We start from the raw sequence: 23,576 nt of genomic DNA on the forward strand, positions 1-23,576 counted from the left end.
AGTATGTGTATTGCCTGTGCAATAGAAGATATCAATCTGGGCGCGATGATAGGAAGTATGAGATTGTGCGCGCGTACATGGCAGAGTCCTGGTCGAAGGTATTTGGAAACGGGCGCGACATTTAGGCTGTTGACTCCGAAGCCCTAACTCTCTCTCGGTCGAGCTATTGAAACCACATGGATGTTGATGGAGGTGGAAGTGGAAGGGAGGCGTCTCGAGCAGGATAGAATGGTAAAATAGAAGGCAAATGGTGCTGGTGGGATGCGGTATTGCGCGTGTTCACAAAGGATCGTCAGCTTTCATTAACGTGTTTGGATTGCTGTCGCCGTCACTACGGACTCTAAGAGAGGCAGAAAAAGCCGGTATTGTTGTTTGCGCCACGAAGGTGTGGGATGGAGGAAGGAAGAGGATTTGGTATTGGTATTGGTAAGAGGAGAGGCAAGATTTGGTATATGTACTGTAAGAGTATTTATGGCAATGGATTGATTCACTTTCTTATCATGGCCCCAAATGACTGAGTCCAGTCTTGGATTCACTCACTGTACTTTCTCTTTCTCTTTCTCTTTCTCCCCGCGGCTCAGCCACATCACATCCACATGATTATTATTCCCAATTTCCAGAGCACGAGCATCCAATCAGGATCACCTAAATTCTCCACTGCCACGTCTGAATCCGCCGCCGCCGCCAAATTTAGCTGACTGTCTGTACTGCACCTGCATTGGCCTTTCTTCCTGCCTCGTGGCCTTACGAAGTATTCTGAGATATCTACGAAGTAGGGTAGAGTAGGTATCCTTTGTTCGACACGCCAAAATCAGTCAACTCGGACCAACATCGAAACACCTGCGACTTTCCATTGAACTTCTCTTCCCCTTCCCCCCTGCCACGATACCTTGCGACACTTTAAATCCTATTAATTAGAGTTCCATCTCACACGCTCCTTCGCCTTCGCCATCGACCTCGACATCGACATCGACTGTACATAATATCACACATCCGACATCGTATATCCGAGTCTCCGAAACCCTGTTGAGCGCAAATACCTCCCCGCTATAATTGCGCCCTGAACGCGCCGAACGATTACAATAGCGTATCTACGAGCGCCTACTATTCTACTTTCTGAGTATTGCGCATCTCCCTCAAGATGGCAGTATCTTCGATTCAAGACCGAACAAACGAGTTCAGGTCGGTCCTCACCCAGTTTCAAAAGCGACAGGCATCATCCAAGGTTGGAGCGCAGAGACAATCACTCCTTACAGATTCGCAGAAGGCTGCTGCCAACGGCAGCGCGAATGGAGATGGAAAGCCAAGAAGATCCGAGTTCGCAAGGAGAGCCGCTGAGATAGGAAGGGGGATTGGAGGGACCATGAGCAAGTTAGAAAAACTGGCACAATGTAGGCCTTTGGACTTTGCTATTGTGAATTGTCTCTTATTAACAACATACAGTGGCCAAGCGGAAAACACTCTTCGATGATCGCCCGGTGGAAATCAACGAATTGACATTTATCATCAAACAAGACCTTTCATCCCTCAATCAGCAAATTTCCTCCCTACAGACCCTATCCCGCGCTCAACATCCTAAAGCCGACCAAGAAGGAGAGCACAACAAGAATGTAGTCTTCATGCTGCAAGGCAAACTCACAGATGTATCCGTGAATTTTAAAGATGTATTAGAAGTCCGAACACAGAATATACAGGCCTCGCGGTCACGAACAGAAAATTTCGTATCCTCAGTATCAGCAAACACCGCGCCGCAAATATCACAATCCGCCTCCCCATTATATAGCACACCAAACCGAGGCTCCCCTGGACCGGGTCAAGATCTATTATCGCTAAATCCGGTGGGTGATCAGCAACTTCTGATGATGGAAGAAGCACAGCCTCAAAATACGTATATCCACCAAAGAGGCGAGGCTATCGAGGCCATCGAACGAACAATCAGCGAACTCGGTGGGATTTTTGGGCAGTTAGCATCCATGGTCTCGGAGCAGAGTGAGATGATCCAGCGGATCGATGCTAATACCGAGGATGTGGTAGACAATGTACAAGGTGCTCAAAGAGAGCTGCTCAAGTACTGGTCGCGAGTATCTAGCAATCGCTGGCTGATTGCGAAGATGTTTGGTGTTCTCATGATCTTCTTTTTGTGAGTATTCGGTTTTACTATCTTGAGTACTTAGCTAATGAATCAATAGACTTTGGGTTTTAATAGCAGGTTAGATCGCATCTTAGCATGCATTATGTTGTTTGTAATATTATTGTAGAAAGTATACTTCGATTATACAAATTTTAATGCAGTAGTCCCTCCACCCTTTGTCAGTTGTGCCATTCTCGTTGTTCTGTTCCCCCGTGTTCCTTCCATCGGCTGGGTTGATCGGGCTATGATGAATCGTGCAAATGCAGTATCGCCATCAGATGAATATGCGAGTCAGATTCAGGTCCACGATCGCTTGCCCTGAATTCCCAGAATTTACTTCGTACGCGCTCCAATAGTATCGCGAACCTGTATGTACAAGCAAGGGGCGCTTCAAGGTCCGGCATTACCCCAGACTCCGCAAACTTTGTATCGAGTTCTCTCGCGGCCGGACCTCTCTCATGAATTTCTCCGTAGTGTGGAGCATCCGGAGAAAACCTCATCTCAGAAGCTCATGCTAGAAATCCTTCCTCGGGAGAAGTGTAAGTTTTTTCTACAAAGCATGTTATACAGGCAACACGAGCATTATAGTTTCTTGGTACTGTAGTAGGTAAGCATTACGAGTTAGCAAGCAGGCAGGCCCACTCACATCCTGAGAAAAGATTTCACCCGCCCCAATCCGTGGTCTAGCAAACATTGTATTTCCATTTTTTTTGCAAGGGCAACTAAGTTACATATCCACAGTTCTCCTCAATTGCCTTTTTGAAATCATCACAAGCACATTTAGTGGTCCCAACCTTCTAATACAGAGTTGTATGTCCGAGTATCATTTCAAACTTTACCTTTCTATTGCTGCGGATCAAAGGTGCCTTGTTCTTTATGGTGAAGATCTCTCGGGCTGTGGTCTATCTAGGAGGAAGAACTCTTTTCGAGCCTTGCAGTTCATCGCATCTTGTACAATGATCTGCCGTGCTACCCCTCGTAGGCTCGTACTGTTCCTTCAAGATGACTATAAGAACTGTGATATCCCCAACTTCATATTGATCAAGTTCACAAAGAAGACACTATTCTCTACTTAATCCTCTCAACATGCTCTCAACCGGCCCCCTTCTCCTCTTGGCCTCCCTCGTAACTTACGCCTACAGCGCAACTTTCAATATCTCAACCACAGGCGGCAATGCATCCAGTCCTTTGCTCTACGGTCTGATGTTCGAGGTACACACCCTACAACACGTTCCTTATTTGACACCTACTAACAAATTTCTAGGACATCAATAATTCTGGTCCTTGACCCAAATCCCTGTTTATGAAGTTTTATTGACACATACTAGGCGACGGCGGTATTCATGGCCAACTCCTTAAAAACAACGGATTCCAAGGCGACTCCCCAGGCCTAACAGGCTACGCATCCGTAGGCGGCACCAGCCTTTCCCAAGACACCACTGTCAACCTCACAACCGCCATACAATCCTCCCTAAAGGTATCCGTCCCATCTGGCACCACCGCTTCCGTCGGGTTCTCTAATTCAGGCTACGGTGGCGTACCCGTCAACGCTGGCACATACGCCAACTATTTTTACATCAAAGGAAACTATTCCGGCACCGTTACGCTAAAGCTCGTTGGCTCTACTTCTGGTACTGTGTTTGCTACTCATGATGTCACGGTTACGAGTAGTAGTGCTGCGTGGACGTATGTCGAGACTAGTTTCACGGCGAGCCAGAGCCCGGACGGGAGTAATGTGTGGCAGCTGCTTTTCGATGGGAGTAAAGTTGCGGGATCGGCGTTGTGGTTCGATCTCGTGCAGTTGTTTCCAGAAACTTACCATGGGAGGTTTAATGGGATACGTAATGATGTGGGAGAGTTTCTTGAGGCGATTGGGGGAAGTTTCTTGCGGTTTCCTGGTGGGAATAATTTGTAGGATCTTTTCTTTCTGGTCTTAGGGGAGTTTGCTAAGTGTGTGTAGGGAAGGCGGGTCACCTGGTGCTCGCTGGAAGTGGAATGAGACGATTGGACCGCTAGAAAATAGACCTGGTCGTCAAGGTATGTTCTCTATAAAGTTCTTGATAGCAACGCTGACTGACTGGAACAAGGCGATTGGAGTTATCCAAACACCGATGCTCTCGGTAAACTACCTAACCCCTTTCCCCAATATCAGCTAACCAACCATCTTCAGGTCTCATGGAATACCTTCAATGGTGCGACGATATGTCCCTAACCCCAGTCCTGGCAATTTGGTCTGGCCTCTCACTCGGCGGTGGCATAATATCCGGCACAGCTCTAGACCCCTACGTAGACGACGCGCTTAACGAGCTCGAATTCCTGCTCGGATCCACCTCAACCACCTACGGCGCTCTCCGCGCCTCCTATGGCCACGCAGCAGCATATGACATCCCCTACATTGAGATTGGCAACGAAGATAACCTCTCCTCGGGCTGCTCCACCTACGCGTCCCGCTTCACAGCTTTCTACGACGCCATCCACGCCGCCTATCCTTCTATCCAAATCATCGCTTCCACAAGCGAGGACTCGTGCTTACCAGATCCGTTACCGTCGGGTGTTTGGACCGATATCCATCATTATTTATCACCGTCTGGCTTTGTTTCAATGTTCGATGAGTTCGACAACTACCCCCGCACCACCGGGTACGGGATCTTCGTCGGCGAGTACGCAAACACCGAAACTGATTCCGGTACTCAACTATCCTGGTCAAACGTAAGTCGCCCTTTCCACCCAACCCATCCATCCTATCCCATCCCACCCCTTTTCCTCCGTCTAATGAAGGCATCCCCAAAAACAGGTCCAAGGCGCCGTCTCCGAAGCAGTCTACATGATCGGCCTAGAACGCAACTCCGACCTCGTAAAACTAGCCTCCTACGCCCCCCTCCTCGAACACTTCGGCCTAGCCGAATGGTCCCCCGACCTCGTCGGTCTCTCCTCCGCGCCCGACTCCCTCACTGGCTCTGTGTCCTACTACGTACAAAAACTCTTCTCCAACGCGCGAGGCGATACCATTAGAGCCGTAAGCGCCGACGTAGATTTCGGCCCGCTGTATTGGGTTGCTAGCTCTACCACTGGCGGGATATGGTATGTGAAGGTTGCGAATTACGGAACAGATAGTCAGAATGTGACGGTGAAGATTCCCACTGCGAGTGGGCTGAGCGGCACGGCCGCGCTGCAGTTACTGAGCGGGAGTGCGGGGACGAGTAATGGACCGGATGCTGTCAACGTTCAGCCGGCTAATAGTACGTTGACGGGGAGTGCGACGGCGGGGTGGACGTTCGATATTCCCGCGTATGGGGTTGCTGTGTTTACGGCGAGTCCTGCTTAAGTAAGTAGATACTTACTGTAAATTAGTGGGTTGACTTTGGGTGGTTGTTGGGATGAGGTTAGGTGGGGTGCGTCGTGGTGTGGTGTGGTATTGAGAATATAGGTTTAGATTACGAGTGGGCGGGTAATGAAAAGAGGGGTGGAGGATGTATTAAAGTATAAGTACATAATTCGAGATCGAACAATGAATTGCATACCTCAAATCCAAATATTCCTCTACCATCTACGTCTTTACTATCGGCTCGCTTATTGCCCCTACTCGGACGCGGTTTTAGTCAGACTAGTAAGAAATTATACTTTTCATAACTAGCCAACGATAGAATATTTAACTTTTAAATTCCATATACTATATTAAGAGTCTCAAGAGATTTATATTCTCAAATCTTTTCAGGTTTCTATTAATAAATACTTTATATATTATTAAATAAAGTTAAAACCTTTTTCTATAAATTATATTATTTTCTAAAGTCTATATAAATATTCTAGTTAACAGAATAGATATGCATCTAGGTAGAGTAGTAGAGCTTTTAGTTCTCAATAATCATTAAGTACCTAGGCTTTTACCTGCCAAGTGCTGCTATGGTTGCCATGTCTTGTCGTTGAATTAGACTTCCCGGGGCTCATAAGCTTTTGATCTTGACAGGGTATCGGGAATCCTTTCGGCCTCGGCTTGCGCACTCTATTTCCTTTCACACCCTAGGTAAAGTAGCTTATATGTTTACGGAATATACGGAGTGTAAAACCCGCACTGAGTCTCCTAATCTAATTGTAGGAAGGTAATTTTCAAGGGTATGCAAATATAGGTTGCTTGTTCGGATCGACCACGCGTGGCGATCAAGTGCGATGGCGAATCGATAGTTTGGTTCATGGACAGTTTCGCGGTAGCAAGTAGCCCAATGATAGTTAGTTTTGCCTACGTATGATATCGGGTATGTTTGGATTTAAAATGACATCAATGTGCTGAAGAGATCCATCGGCGTGCTTACCGGTGTATAGATAATATTCAGCCTTCACAAGAGCATAAATATGCAGAGTTTGGGTGATCTCTGTTTGACGTTCTTCTATTCCAATCTTCTCTCTCTTGTCTCTAGTGCTTAAGCGTGCATATGTATGGTACCACACCCCCTCTCCCAGAACTAACCTAGACTATCTCCATCACCGCACCGTTCCGCGCAAGAACTACTTACTCTCTGAAGAGGAATAGGGCACTGGGTGACATCAGCTAATAGTATCTTCCCTGATCTCGCCACTGCACAAAATATAAACATTGAATACCCCCACGCCGCAGCGAAAGACCCCGATCATCTCGCTCTTCGGCCCCGAACTACGGAGCAAGAAAGGATGCAAAATTCAGATTCGTGTACGTGAGCGGGAAAGCAAGCTGCAGATCGAGATCTCGAGGAATAGCACCAGCACCGCTGGTTCGACGACGCGAGATATATCAAGGAAGTACTATTTCCTTTCGGTTTTTTTTTTTTTTTTGCGCTACTGCTAACAATAAATGGAAAGGGGGTAATCGAAACCCAAACTGCTCGAACTCAAGTTACTTCTTTGCACGCAAGACGTTTCAAAAGCATACTTACCACGTCCCAGGACAACGGTATTTTCATGCCACAAGTCGGTGTAGCTACAGATGCCATTTGTTCAGATTTAAAGGTAAAGGAGATGGCGGCGACGATGGCTGAGGTTGCTGTCAAGGGTGGGTTTGATGAACATGATTTTGTATGAGGATTTGCAAGCGAAGGGTCGGCATTTGATAACTAGCGGCGATCAGGGTGAGACATGGACTCTGACATTCAGGGGTCAGAGGCTCGTGCGAATACGTGAAACATCAGAGCTCCAAGTAATAAGCTTAAAATTACAACAACACTTTGTTTGTACGGAGTATCGTTGCTTGCCATGATTGCTGTCGTCTGATATGGATTTTGATTTGAAAAGTATTCCGTTTAATTTCCTACTATGTTAAGCTGTGGAAGGAATAATGGTTGGTTTGATAGTACAGGGTATTGTCATGAAAACTGCAACTTTCTACAAGATATGCTTTTACAAGGCTTGTATGGAGTCCAGCTGCCAGAAACACCCCTTTTCTAGTAGAAAGTGGGGGATTGTAGCAGTTTGATCACCTCGGGTTTTCAGGCAATAGAAACCCTCTATTATCCTAGTTACATCCTGGTTTTAAGTGGAAAGTTGCAGTGTTTATGAGAACACCCTGTAGTATGCAATACAGGCATATAGCTTGCTTTGGTAGTGCTTAGTTAGGTCCAGTATTTCTACGGAGTATGGTCATCATAGGGGCTGAGGTCCGGATCATAATGGTATGATGAGGTCGATGAAAATTCAAGGGCCGCATGTCAATAGCCGGTGAGCACGTGACTAGGACTCCTGAGCAATATTTTCGGAATACGCAAGTATCAGCAAAATCGGCAGATAAGATACACCAGTTATAGCTTGATGCTAGCATAACATATATGGATACACCGTAGACATATCAAAGTGTTGAGCAGAGTACTTCGTACGGCGGGGAGGTAAGTGAAGCGAGAGTAAAGAGTGAGCTTATATGTAGCGCTGACATAAGCCACCAAGTCAGACTCAACAGGACTGGTGGACTACAGCGGGGCAAACGGAACGGGTCCTTCCGCCTTAGCGCTTGGCATTTTCAATTGAGTGAAACAAAAAAGCCCGAGTGAAATCACAAACTCCCTCATGAAGCCTCGTTTCAATAAATTTCAAAGACCCCTTTCCTCCTCACACGGGTCATGACACTAATCATGTTTCAAAAACTGTACAGGAAGTTACTGTACTGTGGCAGGATTACGCGCTGATATCCGTAAAAGACCCTGTGGTTGATAAGATTATTTGAGGGAAAGAAGGTGGAGGAGCACCTTTACATTTTATATACAGAATCTAAGACCCTGCTGCGTCTACTGTACTTTGTAAGGATGGAAAGAGCATACGCGTACAGTTTCACGCTTGGAAGCAATTCGTTACCACATTAGGCTACTCGGTCGTAAAAAGATGTTGTCGTATCTGCGTCCAACCAGCCAGTCGCTGACACTGAGCTAGGGCTTATTGATCTTCACGGCACATCTATGCTTGGTATTGCTTGCAGGCCTAAAAAGCTTGCACCGCGGTACCCTTGTCAAAGCCCGCGGCTGATGCCAACCCAACAGTTCAACGTCTGGGGTCTAGTTCCTTCTCACTATCGATTTCCTTGTTCCCGTCTTCAGACTTCAATCTTCTGTAGTACTTTAAGTCTGTACCTACTTTGTTCTTATTGTTATTATTGTCTCTGTATTGTTATTCTCTGTCTATCTTTCGAATTGCCCTGTAAACTGGCGTTTAGTGCTTATGAGTTGTCGACGCTGGCTGTCGAGATCCACTTGTTATTAATTCTCCCCAAATAGCCTATTTTGTATACTTCCTACGAGAACCACGAGCAGCGGAATCCACACCTTCCTTAGCCGGGATGTCCAACAGCGCTTCACTTAATACCGTACCACATTCACGTCTTCCCTTTTACGAAGTACAAGTTACTGGAGACCGATCCCACAAAATGGGCCACACCTATGATCCCCAGGCCCTCCTAGCTGCCGTCAAAGACGACATATCTAAACATCCTCATCACACAGTCTTTACCTCATCAGCCATGCGATTTCTACAAAAGTTAATGTTTGGGCTTCTGCCCAGCTTCATTCAACGGCGAATACGCCCGTTGGCCGCGAAACAACAAAGATTACATCCGACTTCATATTTAGATGGTTTGCGTGGAGTGGCATCATTCATAGTCTTTATGGGACATTACACCGAAGAGAACATTGGTTGGTTCGCAGAACCGTACGGATTATATGAAGACGGAGCACCATCTTCTCCGTTACAACTACCTGGAATTCGAGTTCTATACTCCGCCCGACCAATGGTACACATCTTCTTCATCATTTCTGGCTACGTTCTTGCCTACAAGCCCCTCAAGCAGATTCACACGCAACAATTTTCGGCAATGGCAGGCACACTCTCATCCTCAGTCTTCCGTCGTGCTCTTCGACTCTTCCTCCCATCCATTATTGTCTCATTTATCATGGCCCTCAACGTACATTTCGGTCTTTCGGACGACAGATACGCCTATCAATTTGTCCAGTTCTCCTCACAAATGAGAGATTGGCTGTCTATGTGCTGGGCTCTGCTCAGTGCTTCATGGGATATCAACTTTCTATCATCTCCTGAATTACTTTACAATCCAGCACTTTGGACTATACCTATCGAGTTTGCACAGTCGCTTCTTCTCTTTACAGTCCTTCTCGGTTTATCCCACTGCGTCTCACAAATTCGACTTATTCTCCTGGCAGGAATCATGGCATTCTGTTTCTACGGCGGACACCTCTACTCTGTCGAGTTTCTCGGCGGCATGTTCATTGCAGAAATAACACTCCTAAACGACGCAACATTATTCACACCAATATCCAGCCCCACGACCCTACCGAAGTATATCATTGAAGAGAAGCTGGGGAAACAGGAGAAAGCCGAGTGCAGCCCTACCATCAAAGAAAGACTATTACAAGCTTTCTGGATCGCCAACCTGCTGAGTGGCCTTTTCATTGGATCCTGGACGAACAGCCACCCCGAAGAAGTCTGGGGCATCGCCTTTTTAGACGCCCACACCCCGCAGCCCTACGAAGGCCAACGAGTCTGGTTCTGTCTCGGCGCCTTTCAGATTGTGCTAGCATGTACGCAACTGAAATTTCTGCAGCGGTTGTTCACTACGCCCGTGGCACTCTATCTAGGCACTATTTCCTACGCCTTGTATCTTACGCATAACTTGTGTTTGACAATACTCGAGCCTCGGATCGGACCTGCTATCAACATGCATATTGGGAGAGCTACGCTTTGGGAACGGCATTTGAGTTGGGCTGTGGGTTTGGCAGTTTATCTACCTATCATCATCTGCGTCGCGGATTTGTTCTGGCGGCTGGTCGATGCGCCGACAGTCAAATTTGCGAGATGGTTTGAAGGGAAATGTGTTGTGGAGAAAATGTCCTGATTACGGTGGATCTCACTTGAATTGGAGTTTACTTGGCGTTTCCCTGACGTTTCCCGGAGTTTTGGTATAGCAGGCAAGGCGTTCGCTTAGGTAGCCGGAATTATTGGAATAATCATCTACACAAATATCGAATTCAGATATTCGAATTCTAGTAGCCAATATTGGAATAAAAAGCATATTAGATTTGGACTGGGCACTTTGTAGATCGTATCTACTCCAACAGAGGCCGAACGAAGTGCTATAAAATGAATGATTAAGCCTGTTCCCAAATGAAACTCAATCTACTTGAAATACTCCATAGTGACTTAGATAGCCTCTAGCTTCTACAAGGCATATTTAGCCCCGCCCTCTCCCTAACTACGGTGAATCTTCCAACCCACTCTAAACTCCCTTAATAAAACCCTTAAAATTCTCGATTTTTAAGTGTTCTATTCAGTCATATTATTGGAGGAAATAAGTTTCCTAATAAGGCACTAAAACTCGCTTGCCTTATTAGGACACTTATTTACCCACGGAGAGCGCGCAGGGACCTTCCCCGTGTGTGCAAGGAGTGCCGGCGCATATTTCAGACCGGCAAAATACCCATGAAACGGAGACAAATCCGTAGCCCGTACATCACGCTCGCTTTCCACTAACAGGAATTTTCTCCAGCTTCTACTCTGTTTAAACCCGGAGTCTAATTTAAACCCATAGTCTAGTAATAATACCCTAGAGCTACCTAGTAACTGCGAGCTCTCCGTGGAAGAAAAAAGTGTCCTAATAAGGCAAGCGAGTTTTAATGCCTTAATTATTAGGAAACTTTTTTCCTCCACGGAGAGTGCGAGTACCTACCTACTCGGCCTAGCTCAGGGGTTTAGTACTACCGGTAACTAGATAGTTATTTTTCTGCTGATTCTACGTTCTCCAGATTTTGAATAATCGTATATTGCTCTATTTTAGGTATTAAGTTCTATAATTAATACTATGAAGCTTAATACGAGTTTAGCTTACAGAGCTCTCTAGTATTAGATTCCAGCCTGAGCTGTCACATTAAGAATTAGGGCGCTAGAGGCTTGCTCGATCAGTTGGTATATGCTTTTGAGGTTACTGCTAATTATTTGTGCTACGCAAAGCCAAAAATACTGGGCAGGCAGTCAGCCTTAAGTGGTGCGAAGTTGCACAGGAAGAATTCCTGACAACATCTGTACTTCTTCATGATTCGCTTGTCAGCACGTAGTACGGTACTTGCTATTCATCTGTCCCACCCTTCCATCTCCAATACAAGATAGTTCCTTACAGCTTCGTCACGCTCAATAGACATTGGGTATATATACTTAAACAACTATATTCACATCACATACGACCATAGACTGAGGAGCACTGGGCATCCCGTCCGCTCTGCCATACATAAGCCTCAGATCGGCAGATTAGTAGTTGGGTGGGTGACCACCAGCGAATACCTGCTGTTGTATGTTCTATTTTGCAATTTTTTGTTTAGCCACTATTCTACTTGTTGAAACAGCTCTTGCGATATAATTTTGAACAGGGAAACTTTCTGAAGTTCAGTCATAGCCAAAGCTCAAAGCAATTCTTCTTGATACTGGCCATAAGATCATTGTTGAGGCGAATCCAAGTGACCGAATCTGGGGTATCGGGTTCGACGCTGAGCACGCTGCTGGCAAAGAAAATGAATGGGGGAAGAATAAACTAGGAGAGGCATTAATGAGGATCCGAAAGAGGTTGAGTGAGTAATGATCATTGTTTTTAGGGGGCTTGGGGTTGAGTCCGGAAGAAGTGGCGTCGTCTTTATTCCTGTTTTTTGTACTTAGCCGAAGGTCTGTAATTTGTATTGCTCCATAAAAACATATATTGTATAGACTTCATATAAGCGTATGCAAATGAATACGCACATTTTGTTCACTAAGCAACGTTACAACGAGCTATGAAAAGGGAGATAAAGTTGATTTGTAATATAGACTGCAAAAAATTGGATCATGTTCTTTCCTACTTTAACATATGCCCCGTTCACTCCATGCCCTTATACACCTTTTGCCTTCACTCCAGCGATCGTTTCTAACCCCACTCATAAGTCATGAATAATCATAGCTCCTTTTTGCTCTCAGCTTTATCCTTTGGTGCCGCCTTCTTCACATTAGCAGCTGTATCCCAGAAATCTCCAAAAGAAGCACAAACCTTGTCAATATAATTCTTTCCTATAGCAATAGTCTCAGCCTGCCCCTGCTGGCGCTGCCAGAACCTCTCTTCAGGAGTCCCGTGATCTTTCAGTGTAGACATCCTCGCAGCGTCCTCAAGCGTACTTCTGCTGATCTTTTCTCCCCCAGCAATACCGCCCGATGCTGCATTATCGGCTGCTTCTTGTCCAATGGATTCTTGGAGATATTGTCTGAAAATCATTAGCAAGCTGTGTCATGGCAAAATTGAAGGGTCGCCTACTTCCTAACAGTCCACCGCTCCGCGCGCTCCTTTTGCAACCCAGGGCTATCAATTTTGCTAAGCGCTTTCCTAACACCTAGTTGGACGCCAAGGTAAATATGCTCCGAGAAGAACATAGTCAAGAGAAGACCGGCAGTATTGATGTTCCACGGTGTTCCATCGGGTCCGAGACCATCGCCACGGAATAGGTATACAAGTGCTGCGGTCGTCAGACTGCCCATCCAGGATAGGAAGCCAAGAGATTCGAGCCAAGGGCCAATGGAATCCGCTCTCCATGGAACGGGACGCTGCGTTTCGATTGCGATTTTCAAGGCGTCGCCGCGAAGCTCAATGAAGTTGTTGACCAGGAAGGATACTGCGGTCAATGGCCAAACGACTGAGAAGAGGGAAAGATATCCTGGAGAATATTAGCACGTGACAACCAAGTCTTTTTGAGAATACGTACCAAATTGTACGATCATCTCCCTGAAATCAGTTGTAACATCATAAACACTCAACTCAGCTTCATTTCTGACCCTAGTTAAGAATGCGGCTTCCTCGGGATGGTCATCTGCTGTTGGACTAGCTGTACCGCTCTTCTTCATTGCCCGATTGGTCTTAACTTCCTTGACCTTGCGGAAGAAATGGCGAGAAACATATGGAACGATGATCTCTAGGAGGAAGTTGACGATCTGCGCAGTAACGGTAAAGTAGATAACTTGCCCCTTCAATCTGTTAGGATTGATCTGAAATCCAGCTTTTGGAGCGGTCAGTTGCTTCTCATTTTCGGCGAACGGCCGCACAGTCAGACTAAAAATGTCCAGGTGAGGGACGATAATTTGGCCGAATGGTATGTAGACGAATGCGGTCAGGAAGATGGGAAGATATGATGTGATGAAGTTTAGAATAAAGATCTTGGACACCAGGGCAGCTTCATGTGCTGGGAGGGATTAGTAAGTATTAGGTATATGGATATCAAACTTACAATCGGTCGTTTCATAGTTCTCAAGGTTTGTTAATCTAGTGGCAAATCCAGTGAGAACTGACAAAAGGGCAGGCATGAAGACGGTTAGGATGACTGTTGGTAGGAAGACCTGAGAATGTTAGGAAAACTCAATCGGCTCAGACCAAGTTACTGACCAAATACGCCTTGAAAGGGCCTGGATAGACCTCTGATATGAAGACTTCGATACCGAAGCATACGGCAATCAAACTACCGAGTACAATGGCGGCGGTAAGAGCAAATGGGACTTGAAGAAGTTGCCTTGCCAATCTTTTGAACGGCGAGTATACTTTAATTTCCTCGCCCGTGACCGGGTCAGTCGCCGTACTTTCATGCTTGAATTGAGGTCGCTTGAGTTGAATTTTCGATACCCCTCGAACGCCCCATTGAACCGCCAAATCAGTCTCTTGCTTCTTCCAGTATTCAACAAAAACAACACACCAGAGCCCGTTGATAATTGCGTATATAGGGGAGAATTTGCCCAGAAGGACCCAAGAACAGAACCCAAAACCAGCCGGGAATGTCAAAAATAGGAAGTATGATTGCAAAAAAGCAAAGTAAAATGCAATCTTTTCGCCAAACCGGTCCTTGATTTCGGCCAAGTCTTCCGAGTTGAGGAAATATTTCGAGGTCAATTGCTTGATCCAAGCCTTGTTGAACTGGTGGTCGTGGAGCGCGAAAATAGATTCAACGCAAGTCCACTCTCCACTCTTGGGCGTGATACCAGCACCACCTTCATTCTTCGGCTTTGTTATTAACAGGTATACCAATCGCAGACGCTCTGCTTCCGTGATGGGTTCGTCCTTCAGGTTCTGTTGTATCTCCTTCTTGGGGGCTGCAGTTCGAACGCCATATAGCCAGTCTTGCACCCTGCTTCGATATACTTCCGCTTTGAGGTGTCGTTCGGATGCGACCTTGACGAAGATAAGGACTGCGCAATTGTCTCCATTTCGTACTTCGGTGGCTAGCCCCACGTTATTGAGGGCTTCTATGAGCTTTGTGAATTGCGTTCCTGCTGCTGTTTTGCCTGGTGGAGAATCAGTATCTGTAAAATAGGAGGGAGTGGTGGCAAGCTTACTAGTTGTTGCAAAGCGGTAATCGATCACGTAGTCGACGCTGTAGCTGATTAGGATATTCCTCGGCGTAGAAGAGACTGTCTGTCTGGCTTACTCGAAATTTGTATTCAACGCATTGCCTAGGTTCATGCTTGGCTCGTAGAGAGTCTTGAGAGAAGCCATATCTGCGTTTTGTTGTAGCAGACTGTATGAAAGAAGAAAGGCGGAGAGGTGGGAGGAGGGAAGAGGGAAAGTTGGCGCGCTGCCACAAACAAGATGGTGGCTGCTTGGTGTTGTTTTCCTTAACAGGGCAGTGGCAGTCTTCAGTACCTATGACGTTTGACGTTGGGTTGGTTACAAGGGAGCTTATCCCTGTAAGATTAGCGAAGTCCCCCGCCAAATGATCGCTCCAACCTTGTGACACTACATGAGAGCCTCGCCGTTGGTTGACACCGTGTCCATTAATGTCTTTGAACTCCCTCTGAGCTTCCATTGCTCTGCATAATAATAATCAATACCACGAGTCCAACTACGAATAGCAACGAATTCAAATGACTGGTCGCTATCGGTAGTCTTCCCAACGTAATTACTATCCACGGAAAATACTGAAGAGCAACACATCGAAGGGATGGCAGGAGGAGTCCGCGCAAGACGAAATGCACAATGGCCTTGGTCAAGGAGAAAGAACATGTTCGACCCTCCAACGCCTCTCGACATAATCCTCGTGTCCCCTCTGCGGGCATTGATCAATCTGATCTACCACATCTTACTCCTATTCCGAGGCGCGCCCTTTAAGCCACATCGAAACAAGCCCACAATTCGAGTCGTCTGCATATCAGATACACATACAAACACCCTTCCTGTACCTAATGGAGACCTTCTGATCCACGCTGGCGATTTGACGAATGCGGGGACGGTGGAGCAGATACAGGCCCAGCTGGACTGGCTAGCTTCGTTGCCCCACAGAGAGAAGATTGTCATTGCGGGGAACCACGACAGCTATTTCGATCCCAAATCGAGAAAGGCAGAAGACAAGGGAAAGAAGTTGAACTTCAGGTCTATCCATTATTTGGAGAACAAAGCCATCACATTGAAGTTTAAGGGCGGAAGGAAGCTTAATTTCTATGGAAGCCCCGATATTCCGCAATGTGGTGGATCCGATTTTGCGTAGGTTCTGCTTCCAAGACAGTCTAGCAGTTAGTAATTAATTTGTGACCTGAAGATTTCAATATCAAAGACACCTTCCACCATGGGAGAATCGAATTCCACAAAACACCGACGTACTAATCACCCATTGCCCTCCACGATACCATCTTGACCTCGACTTGGGATGCGCTGGTCTACTGGACGAAATATGGCAAGTGAAGCCCAAGCTTCATGTTTTCGGGCACATACATTCTGGACACGGTCGAGAGGCTGTATTCTGGGATGAGGGACAACTTGCTTATGAGAGGCTTCAGAGCCGGAAGAAGGGAGGCGTCGTATTGGACCTTCTTCCTAGTTATGCTTGGTTAGATGCAATAAAAGTGGTCTGGTATGGAATCAAGGGTATTTTGTGGCAGCGATTGATGGTGGGTCCCGCCGGCGCAAATGGTGCGCTGCTTGTCAACGCTGCGGTTGTGTATCAAAGCACGACGGACGTGGGCAATCCCGTTGAGATAGTCGAATTGTGAATACTGTGGCAGCCTCTGTGAGAGTTCCAGAAATACAAATTACGATCCTCGATACTACTGTTTCTGTTTCTGTTTAGGTACTCTTGCTCAAATAGGTGATGTACCTCGCCTATAAAAGGGGGAAGGGCCTCTTAGCGTAGACGCCTAACAAAAAGCCGAAACAAGTTAGGGATGTCAGATTTAATCCCAGGTCCTAGACTTAGAGTGCTATGTGTTGAAATGCTAGAGAATATATCGTACTAATCCACATGACAAACGTACCTAAGTAGACATGTCTATTTGTCTCTCCTGGCGAAAACCTTTAGAATCCATGCTTTCCACCAGTCATTCAGCTCCAAAGTATATATAGCTCTGGATAACACATAGATTAACCCTAGTTCGACGATTCCCGCAATATGAAGGGGACATAATAGTGTTAGTTCTGTGGAGGTCGCAATGCGTCAACACAACCGCGAGCACAGTACAGTGAAAGCCTCATTGAGAAAAACGTAATATACATTTTCGGTTTCTTCCCTTGGCGCCAAGCTCCTGCTTCGGATTCTGGGACGCAGGATTTTAGTGAGGTGAAAGGCGTCCTGCATCCCAACTTGCCACTACTGACGAGCGAGACAGCCAAGTTAGCATGATAGCTTTGCACCAAAATCCTTTTTGGTTGTTCGACATTTATAGACTCTTAACGCCTAAGACAAAGTCAGTCAAAATCGCTAAATACTTTCTTTTATGCGGAGATGAAATAACCAACCACCAGCCAACTCCCCATCCCATCTGACCTACAACTCCTTCTCCAACTCATCATCCAACTGCGGCTCATCCTCACACTCCACAAGCTCAACCCCTTCATCCGCCCTGATAGCCTCCAACAAACTCCCATCCACCGGTCTCCCAACATAAACCACCTTCTCCGTATACATGTCAAACACGTGGTGCACAAGCGGCTTCATATCCTTTCCTACGGCCTCAGAGTGCTGCTCGAGTGAGTGCCCTGGTGTCAAATATATAACGTAGGAGTTCGGCACTAGGGATTCGTAATCACAGTTATGGAGGGGTGCGCGGTATGTCCCTGAGGGGACTTGTGTTGCCGTGCTCATTTTAGAATTGGAGAGGATGGAAACGAGAATTAAGAGGAAGAGTTGACAGAGCATGGTGATTTTCGGATGTAGAAGAGTGTTGATGGGTTTTGAGAGACCGGAGGGGAGATGGGAGAAGGGGGGGGAGCTTTGGGTATACAACTTACCAAGGCGCTAAAGTCTCGCTACCAGACTTAAATAACTCCACCTCCACCTGCAAGTCTAACACGCCCTACCAGACAACGACTTCTTTTTATAGATAATACTTGTGGCTTTTAGCTTTAAATTTTGTTTTACACAAGGTATATTTCATCGATCCCTTGAATAATTCGACAATTCTATTCCGTTAATCCTAAAAAATAACGACTGCCCCCCTTGTTACCTAGGTACGGAATAAAGCATGAAATAAGCTCGAGGATAACCTCCGAAAAGGAAGGAATGCGGCTCAGCTTCCATCCTTCTCATCCTCGCAACATCATTTTAATCTCTTTTTCCCCACGTTTGCTTTGTCTTGGGACACGTCATCTCACTAGTATTTGTTTGAGGCATCCGCTCGCAGGAATCCATCCTATTCCTAAGCCCCGCCTTGAGAGATAAGCTTGATGGATCGATCATGGCTTGACTTGGTCAACGCAGCCTTGAAGGATCGTTACCAGGGGTATGGACAGGCAGGAACATACGACTACCCCACTAAAATCAGTGATATGTCTATCTCCACCGCTTTAAAAAAGGGTAATATTTCGGGAGGCATTCCATCGTACTTCGTACAGTACAGTACTGTATGTCAAATTGCGACGTGGAGAATGAATCAGAGGTTGCGGCATATGTATGGTCTTGACAATACAGGACATCGGCGGACTAAAAGCTATATTCCCTTCAAAGCGCTGCATAGTCTCTCTCGCTACTGTACAGCGTCTGCTTCTGGACTGTGGCAATCAGTGAAATGTCTAACAGTTTTATGACTTCAGCACCAGGGAGACTTTGAACCACGGAATATTACCAGGTTTTTGGAGCTAAAGGTACGCGCCACCAATGAGCAAGCACTCTTTCCGTTCAGCCGTCTTCCTTACCCCATAAAATTAATTCACCTTTAACTCGTCAATCAGGGGATACATGGGTGTGCCTGCGGTCACTAAAGTCTTTCGTGGCATGGTATCAAAACCTTTTGCTGCTGAAATCCCCAGCTTCCTGATTCCTGAAGGATGGAACGACGTGTGGAGCCTTGTCATTGGAAATTGGTGCGGTCATTGTTTCAAACTTATCGAGTTATTCTTACCGACATGCAGTGCCTCATGGCAAGTTCTTTGAAATAATTTAAGAGCATCTTATTTTCCCCAATTTTTCTTTGGATCTTGAACACTCAATAAGTTGAGCCTTATTTTCCAAGCCTTATTTGAAAGTTGTACGTCTAGGGAGAGACTTTAGAAAGTCGATTGCTGTCTAGCTCCTTTTCTTCAGTCACGAAACTTACCATTCCATTTCTTGTTTGTTGTTCAAAATGAAGCTTCTCGCTGCATTGCTGTTAGCCCGTGCCGTCGCCGGATTAGTGACACCGAGATCCCAAGATCCAGCACCATATATTCGTCCAGATGGTGATATAGTGGTTCGTATTCTCTGTGCTCTTCTCACCCTCAACCATCGTTCAATCCAATAACCCAACCCCTTTCCAAACCTGCAAGGAAAGCCGAGTTAATTCGTCAAATAGGAAGATGAATACATTGTGATCTTACATGAAGGCCATACAATCCAAGATCATTTCATCCGCATCGGGATGAACTTGGAAGAGAGCGCGAGCATGTTTTATCCCATTCATACTTTAGGTGGCTATCGTGCACGACTAAGTTCCCATACCATCCATGAACTCGTACGTTTCGATCCAGGCGTAAAAATCGTCGAACACGATACCTATGGCGAGCCCATTATTGAATACGAGTCCGGAGAATCATTTGAATCGACACCACCCGCCTCTGGTGCTCTTCAGCGAAGATGGGAGAAAACCGTCCACTCAGGTGCGAGCTGGTGGAGTGTAATGATATCTGCGGCAAACAAACTCAGCCTTCCCGTTCCATATCAAGGCGACTACGTAAGGATAATCCATCGCCCCCTGAGATGATGGCCAATCTGTTACTCACACAAAATTCTAGTGGAGTCTTGGTGACGCTGGAGAAGGTGTAAATATTTATATCCTTGATAGTGGCATAAGGCTCAGTCACATCAACTTTTGGAAATCTCAGGCTCTATCAGACCGCACGAGCCGAGCGTCTAATTTCCAGGGTATGACATTCTCTAAGTATGTCAACGACACAATGGTAAATCTCCGGTTCACATATAGACAGTCAGAAACTAACTTTCATAGGATGACTTGCACGGACACGGTACACATGTATGAAGACCTATTTGACATTCCGCGGCCAACACCTCTAACATATATTTTAGGTTGCAGGTATTGCCGGTGGAGAGTGGGGTGGTGCTGCACACAAGGCAAACTTGGTCAACGTGAAAGTGATTGCTCCAGATCCAGCGAAGAAGGGGCCCGGGAAGAGTGCAACCAATGGCGGTCTAGCACAGGGTTAGTCTGCAAATTTATCTGATCTGATAACATTGCTGACACGTTGGGTAGCTTTAAGTGATGTCACTCAAGAGCACATGTCAAACCGAAATTCCAAGGTAAGTGCTCTGGTACAAATTTCGAGATCTCACACTAACCTAACCCCAAGCCTAACGGATGGCGCGGTTCTGTGATAAACATGTCGCTCAAGACTCCTAAATCTGACAGGTTGAGGGATGCTTGTGTAGCTGCTTTCCAGGCCGGTATTCCGATAGCTGTATCAGCTGGAAACGCAAATATTCTGACAGACCAAGCCCCTTGCACGTAAGGAATTCTCGGGCTCATCTGCTTGTTGGCTGTTTGACTAACAAGCTAAAAAGTTACACTGGCTCTACAGTCTGCGTTGCTGCTTCTAACAAGAACTACGAAAAGGCTTGGTTTTCGAATTACGGGCCTAACGTTTTTATGATCGCGCCCGGTGAGAACATTACTGCAGCTTCAAACGAGAAAGACAACTATCTAGTAACAAAGTCAGGAACAAGCATGGCTTCTCCATTTGTAAGTATATTTTTCAGAAAAATACTCCTAGTTTGTGTCTTTGAGGAGTGTTTTAAAACTTGGACAATTCTTGATCTATTGTTGCACTGTATCGACTAATACTGACTCCGTTCATCAAATTTAGGTAGCTGGGGTGATGGCAAACTTCGTCAGCTACGAAGGAATCGACAGCGATGTACAAAAAGTCTGGAAACGCCTGCAATCGAACCAGCTCAACGGAATTATCACCGGCTTCCCCACAGGTTCCGGTAAACAGACTGTAAATGCATTCCTGAACAATGGAATTAGCAAAGCGACAAGCAAAGATCCCTACGCTGGCATTCCTCACGATGAGCTGAAGCTGAAGAAGCTTGAGGTTTCAGACGGAAGCGTAGATACAAATGTCACGGACACCAACGATACAGCGGCGAACGATAACATTATTGACACGGCGGGGTTGACCGCAACTCTAACAGGTAAGTACAGATCACGCTCCATGCTAGCAAGTAGAAGCGTACATACTCACCCGCGCCGCAGAAATCAACACAGCTGCGGCAACTACAGTACCGGACACAGCAGTGACCTCGGGAGCTGCTGGTTTCGAAGGAGATGATGAGTATGAAGATGAATTCACTACTACTTCCGCAACTCCTACGACAAGCTCAGCTCCTTCGTCTACGTCTGGGCCAGCACCATCACCTACAGCGTGCCACTGTAACGAGGATAGCTGCACTGCTGATCCTCCCGGATCGGATGCAGGCTGTTGCGCAAACGGAACATGCGGTCCAAATGTCACAAATGACTAGATTCCGTGATCTAAAATAGTGAACAGTTTCAGGAAAGACGGTGGGTATCTAGGAAGATTTGTCTCCAAATGGTGCGTTGAGGCGAAATGGGAAGGTTGAAATTATTTATATTTGTGGGTGGTATTGTTATATAAAATACAGGTGTTTGCAAGAACCTAGGTTTGGTTAGAATGGTTTTGTCGCCCTTTAGGAGTTGGCGTTTTGATCCAGGTGGGGTATTACTTACATTCATGTATCAAAAATTAGATATTCGCCGGAGAGGGGCATTATATATCCATGACAATAAGTGCTGCTATTCTATCCAGCTGCACCTGAATCAATTTTCTCAATTGCGTAAAACGGAGGCTAAATACGCAATATAAGATTCATAAATGGGGTTTAACTAATTGACCAGTCATTTGTGACCAGACCCTATTTACAATTAACGCCGCTAATGCCGTACACCACTAAGTCTATATATTTCATCTTTCTTCTTTAGATTCTCGATTTTCTCTCTACACCTGAAGTGGTTCAATAAAACTAATCCTCAATATGGCACAACCCCCTAAAACTTTAGTGGACATTGTGTTCGGAGCCATGACGGTTGGCAAACAAGGTATTTATCTTCCCTCTACCACCCCTTCTCCCAGTACTAAAGACCAGACAGGTGCCGAACAAGCTCGCGTACACAGCTTGGAAGAATGTGCATCCCTTCTCGACGTCTTTCAAAAATACGGACACTCCGAGATCGACACCGCCATTGTCTACGGCGGCGGAAGCTCAGAGCAGTATCTGGGCCAGCTACACTGGCAAGACCGTGGACTCGTAATGGACACTAAGTTCTCGCCCCGCGCTAACATAGGTCTTGGACCAGATGTCAAATCTACTCATTCTCCGGAACATCTGCGTCTTGCATTGAAGAAGTCCTTGGAGAGTCTGAAGACTGATAAGGTTGACATGTGGTACTTACATGCACCAGACCGGACCACGGCATACGAGACCACGCTCCGTGAAGTCAATGATCTTCACAAGGAAGGGTATTTTAGAAGATTCGGCATTAGTAATTACGCTTCCTGGGAAGTAGCTCAGATCTGTGAGATTTGCGAAAGGAATGGTTGGATTAAACCAGTCGTGTATCAGGGTGTGTATAACGCCCTTCATCGTGGGGTGGAGCCTGAATTGTTCCCGTGCTTGAGAAGGTACGGGGTCGCATTCTTTGCGTTTAACCCACTGGCTGGAGGCTATTTGACGTCGAGGTATACGAGGGATATGCTGGGTGCGGACGTGGAACTAGAAGAGGGGTCTAGATTCGATCCAAAGAGGAAGCAGGGTCAAAGTTACAGGAGTCGGTATTGGAATGAGGAGTATTTTGATGCTCTGGAGATCTTAAGACCGGTATGTGTATCGAAATACTTCCAGTCTGACATTCTGATTGAGTAGGTGGCAACTGACTTGCGCCTATAGGTAGCGAAGAAGCAGGGTCTCAGTGAAGCGGAGTGTGCACTTAGATGGATGGCCAACCATTCGCAACTCAAGAGGGAGTTTGGTGATGCGATTATCATTGGAGCTAGTAAAGCGGAACAGCTGGAGGAAAATCTTATAAACCTTGAAAAAGGTCCACTTCCTGAAGATGTGGTGAAAGCCTTGGATGAGGGGTGGGAGACTGTGAGGGGAATTTGTGCCCCGTATTTCCACTAAGTATTCATGAATTGAAAAATATGCGCCAGGTTCAATCTATGTCAGGAGTATAGCTTCTCATCTAGGAAAGAGAGTATACCAGGTTCCTGTATCACAACACCTAATTTATAGAACCTATTAATGTTTTCTTTTAGCCTGGAACACTTGAAATTCTAGGGTCGAGTATTTTTTTTCTGCACCTAGAAGTTCCATTCAAAATTCTCGGAGTCGAATTTTATTATCATCAAAAGATTGTTTTCGTTTCACAAGTGTCAAGTCACATTTCAGGACACCTTTAGGTCTCATCACATCTTTTCTACTCATCACAC

The 23,576-nt window shown here is 46.1% G+C and overlaps 6 protein-coding genes across 6 annotated transcripts; 5 read left to right on the forward strand and 1 right to left on the reverse strand.

Annotated features, from left to right (window-relative positions):
* Positions 1 to 1,141: 1,141 nt before the first annotated feature.
* On the forward strand, positions 1,142 to 2,214 carry sed5 (Integral membrane protein; the record flags this gene model as incomplete). Its single annotated transcript, XM_031148453.1, has 3 exons — positions 1,142 to 1,391; positions 1,444 to 2,140; positions 2,190 to 2,214. The coding sequence occupies 3 exons, from the start codon at positions 1,142 to 1,144 to the stop codon at positions 2,212 to 2,214; spliced, it is 972 nt and encodes a 323-aa protein (XP_031006776.1).
* A 1,003-nt stretch (positions 2,215 to 3,217) lies between these two features.
* On the forward strand, positions 3,218 to 5,456 carry abfA_1 (putative alpha-L-arabinofuranosidase A; the record flags this gene model as incomplete). Its single annotated transcript, XM_031148454.1, has 7 exons — positions 3,218 to 3,343; positions 3,396 to 3,411; positions 3,460 to 4,042; positions 4,092 to 4,168; positions 4,219 to 4,251; positions 4,302 to 4,840; positions 4,926 to 5,456. The coding sequence occupies 7 exons, from the start codon at positions 3,218 to 3,220 to the stop codon at positions 5,454 to 5,456; spliced, it is 1,905 nt and encodes a 634-aa protein (XP_031006771.1).
* Positions 5,457 to 9,008: 3,552 nt separating this feature from the next.
* LHYA1_G003485 (uncharacterized protein) lies at positions 9,009 to 10,490 on the forward strand (the record flags this gene model as incomplete). Its single annotated transcript, XM_031148455.1, has 1 exon — positions 9,009 to 10,490. The coding sequence occupies one exon, from the start codon at positions 9,009 to 9,011 to the stop codon at positions 10,488 to 10,490; it is 1,482 nt and encodes a 493-aa protein (XP_031006770.1).
* A 5,098-nt stretch (positions 10,491 to 15,588) lies between these two features.
* Positions 15,589 to 16,633, forward strand: rglC_4 (putative rhamnogalacturonate lyase C; the record flags this gene model as incomplete). Its single annotated transcript, XM_031148456.1, has 2 exons — positions 15,589 to 16,127; positions 16,198 to 16,633. The coding sequence occupies 2 exons, from the start codon at positions 15,589 to 15,591 to the stop codon at positions 16,631 to 16,633; spliced, it is 975 nt and encodes a 324-aa protein (XP_031006773.1).
* Positions 16,634 to 17,403: 770 nt separating this feature from the next.
* LHYA1_G003487 (uncharacterized protein) lies at positions 17,404 to 17,775 on the reverse strand (the record flags this gene model as incomplete). Its single annotated transcript, XM_031148457.1, has 1 exon — positions 17,404 to 17,775. One exon carries the CDS (start codon positions 17,773 to 17,775, stop codon positions 17,404 to 17,406), a length of 372 nt encoding a protein of 123 aa, XP_031006772.1.
* A 4,347-nt stretch (positions 17,776 to 22,122) lies between these two features.
* Akr7a3 (Aflatoxin B1 aldehyde reductase member) lies at positions 22,123 to 23,268 on the forward strand (the record flags this gene model as incomplete). The annotated part of the gene is made up of 3 exons (XM_031148458.1): positions 22,123 to 22,186; positions 22,238 to 22,965; positions 23,035 to 23,268. 3 exons carry the CDS (start codon positions 22,123 to 22,125, stop codon positions 23,266 to 23,268), a joined length of 1,026 nt encoding a protein of 341 aa, XP_031006769.1.
* Between the last annotated feature and the right edge of the window lie 308 nt (positions 23,269 to 23,576).

This window comes from Lachnellula hyalina, assembly GCF_007821495.1.
Source record: "Lachnellula hyalina strain CBS 185.66 chromosome Unknown contig00039, whole genome shotgun sequence".
NCBI lineage: Eukaryota > Fungi > Ascomycota > Leotiomycetes > Helotiales > Lachnaceae > Lachnellula > Lachnellula hyalina.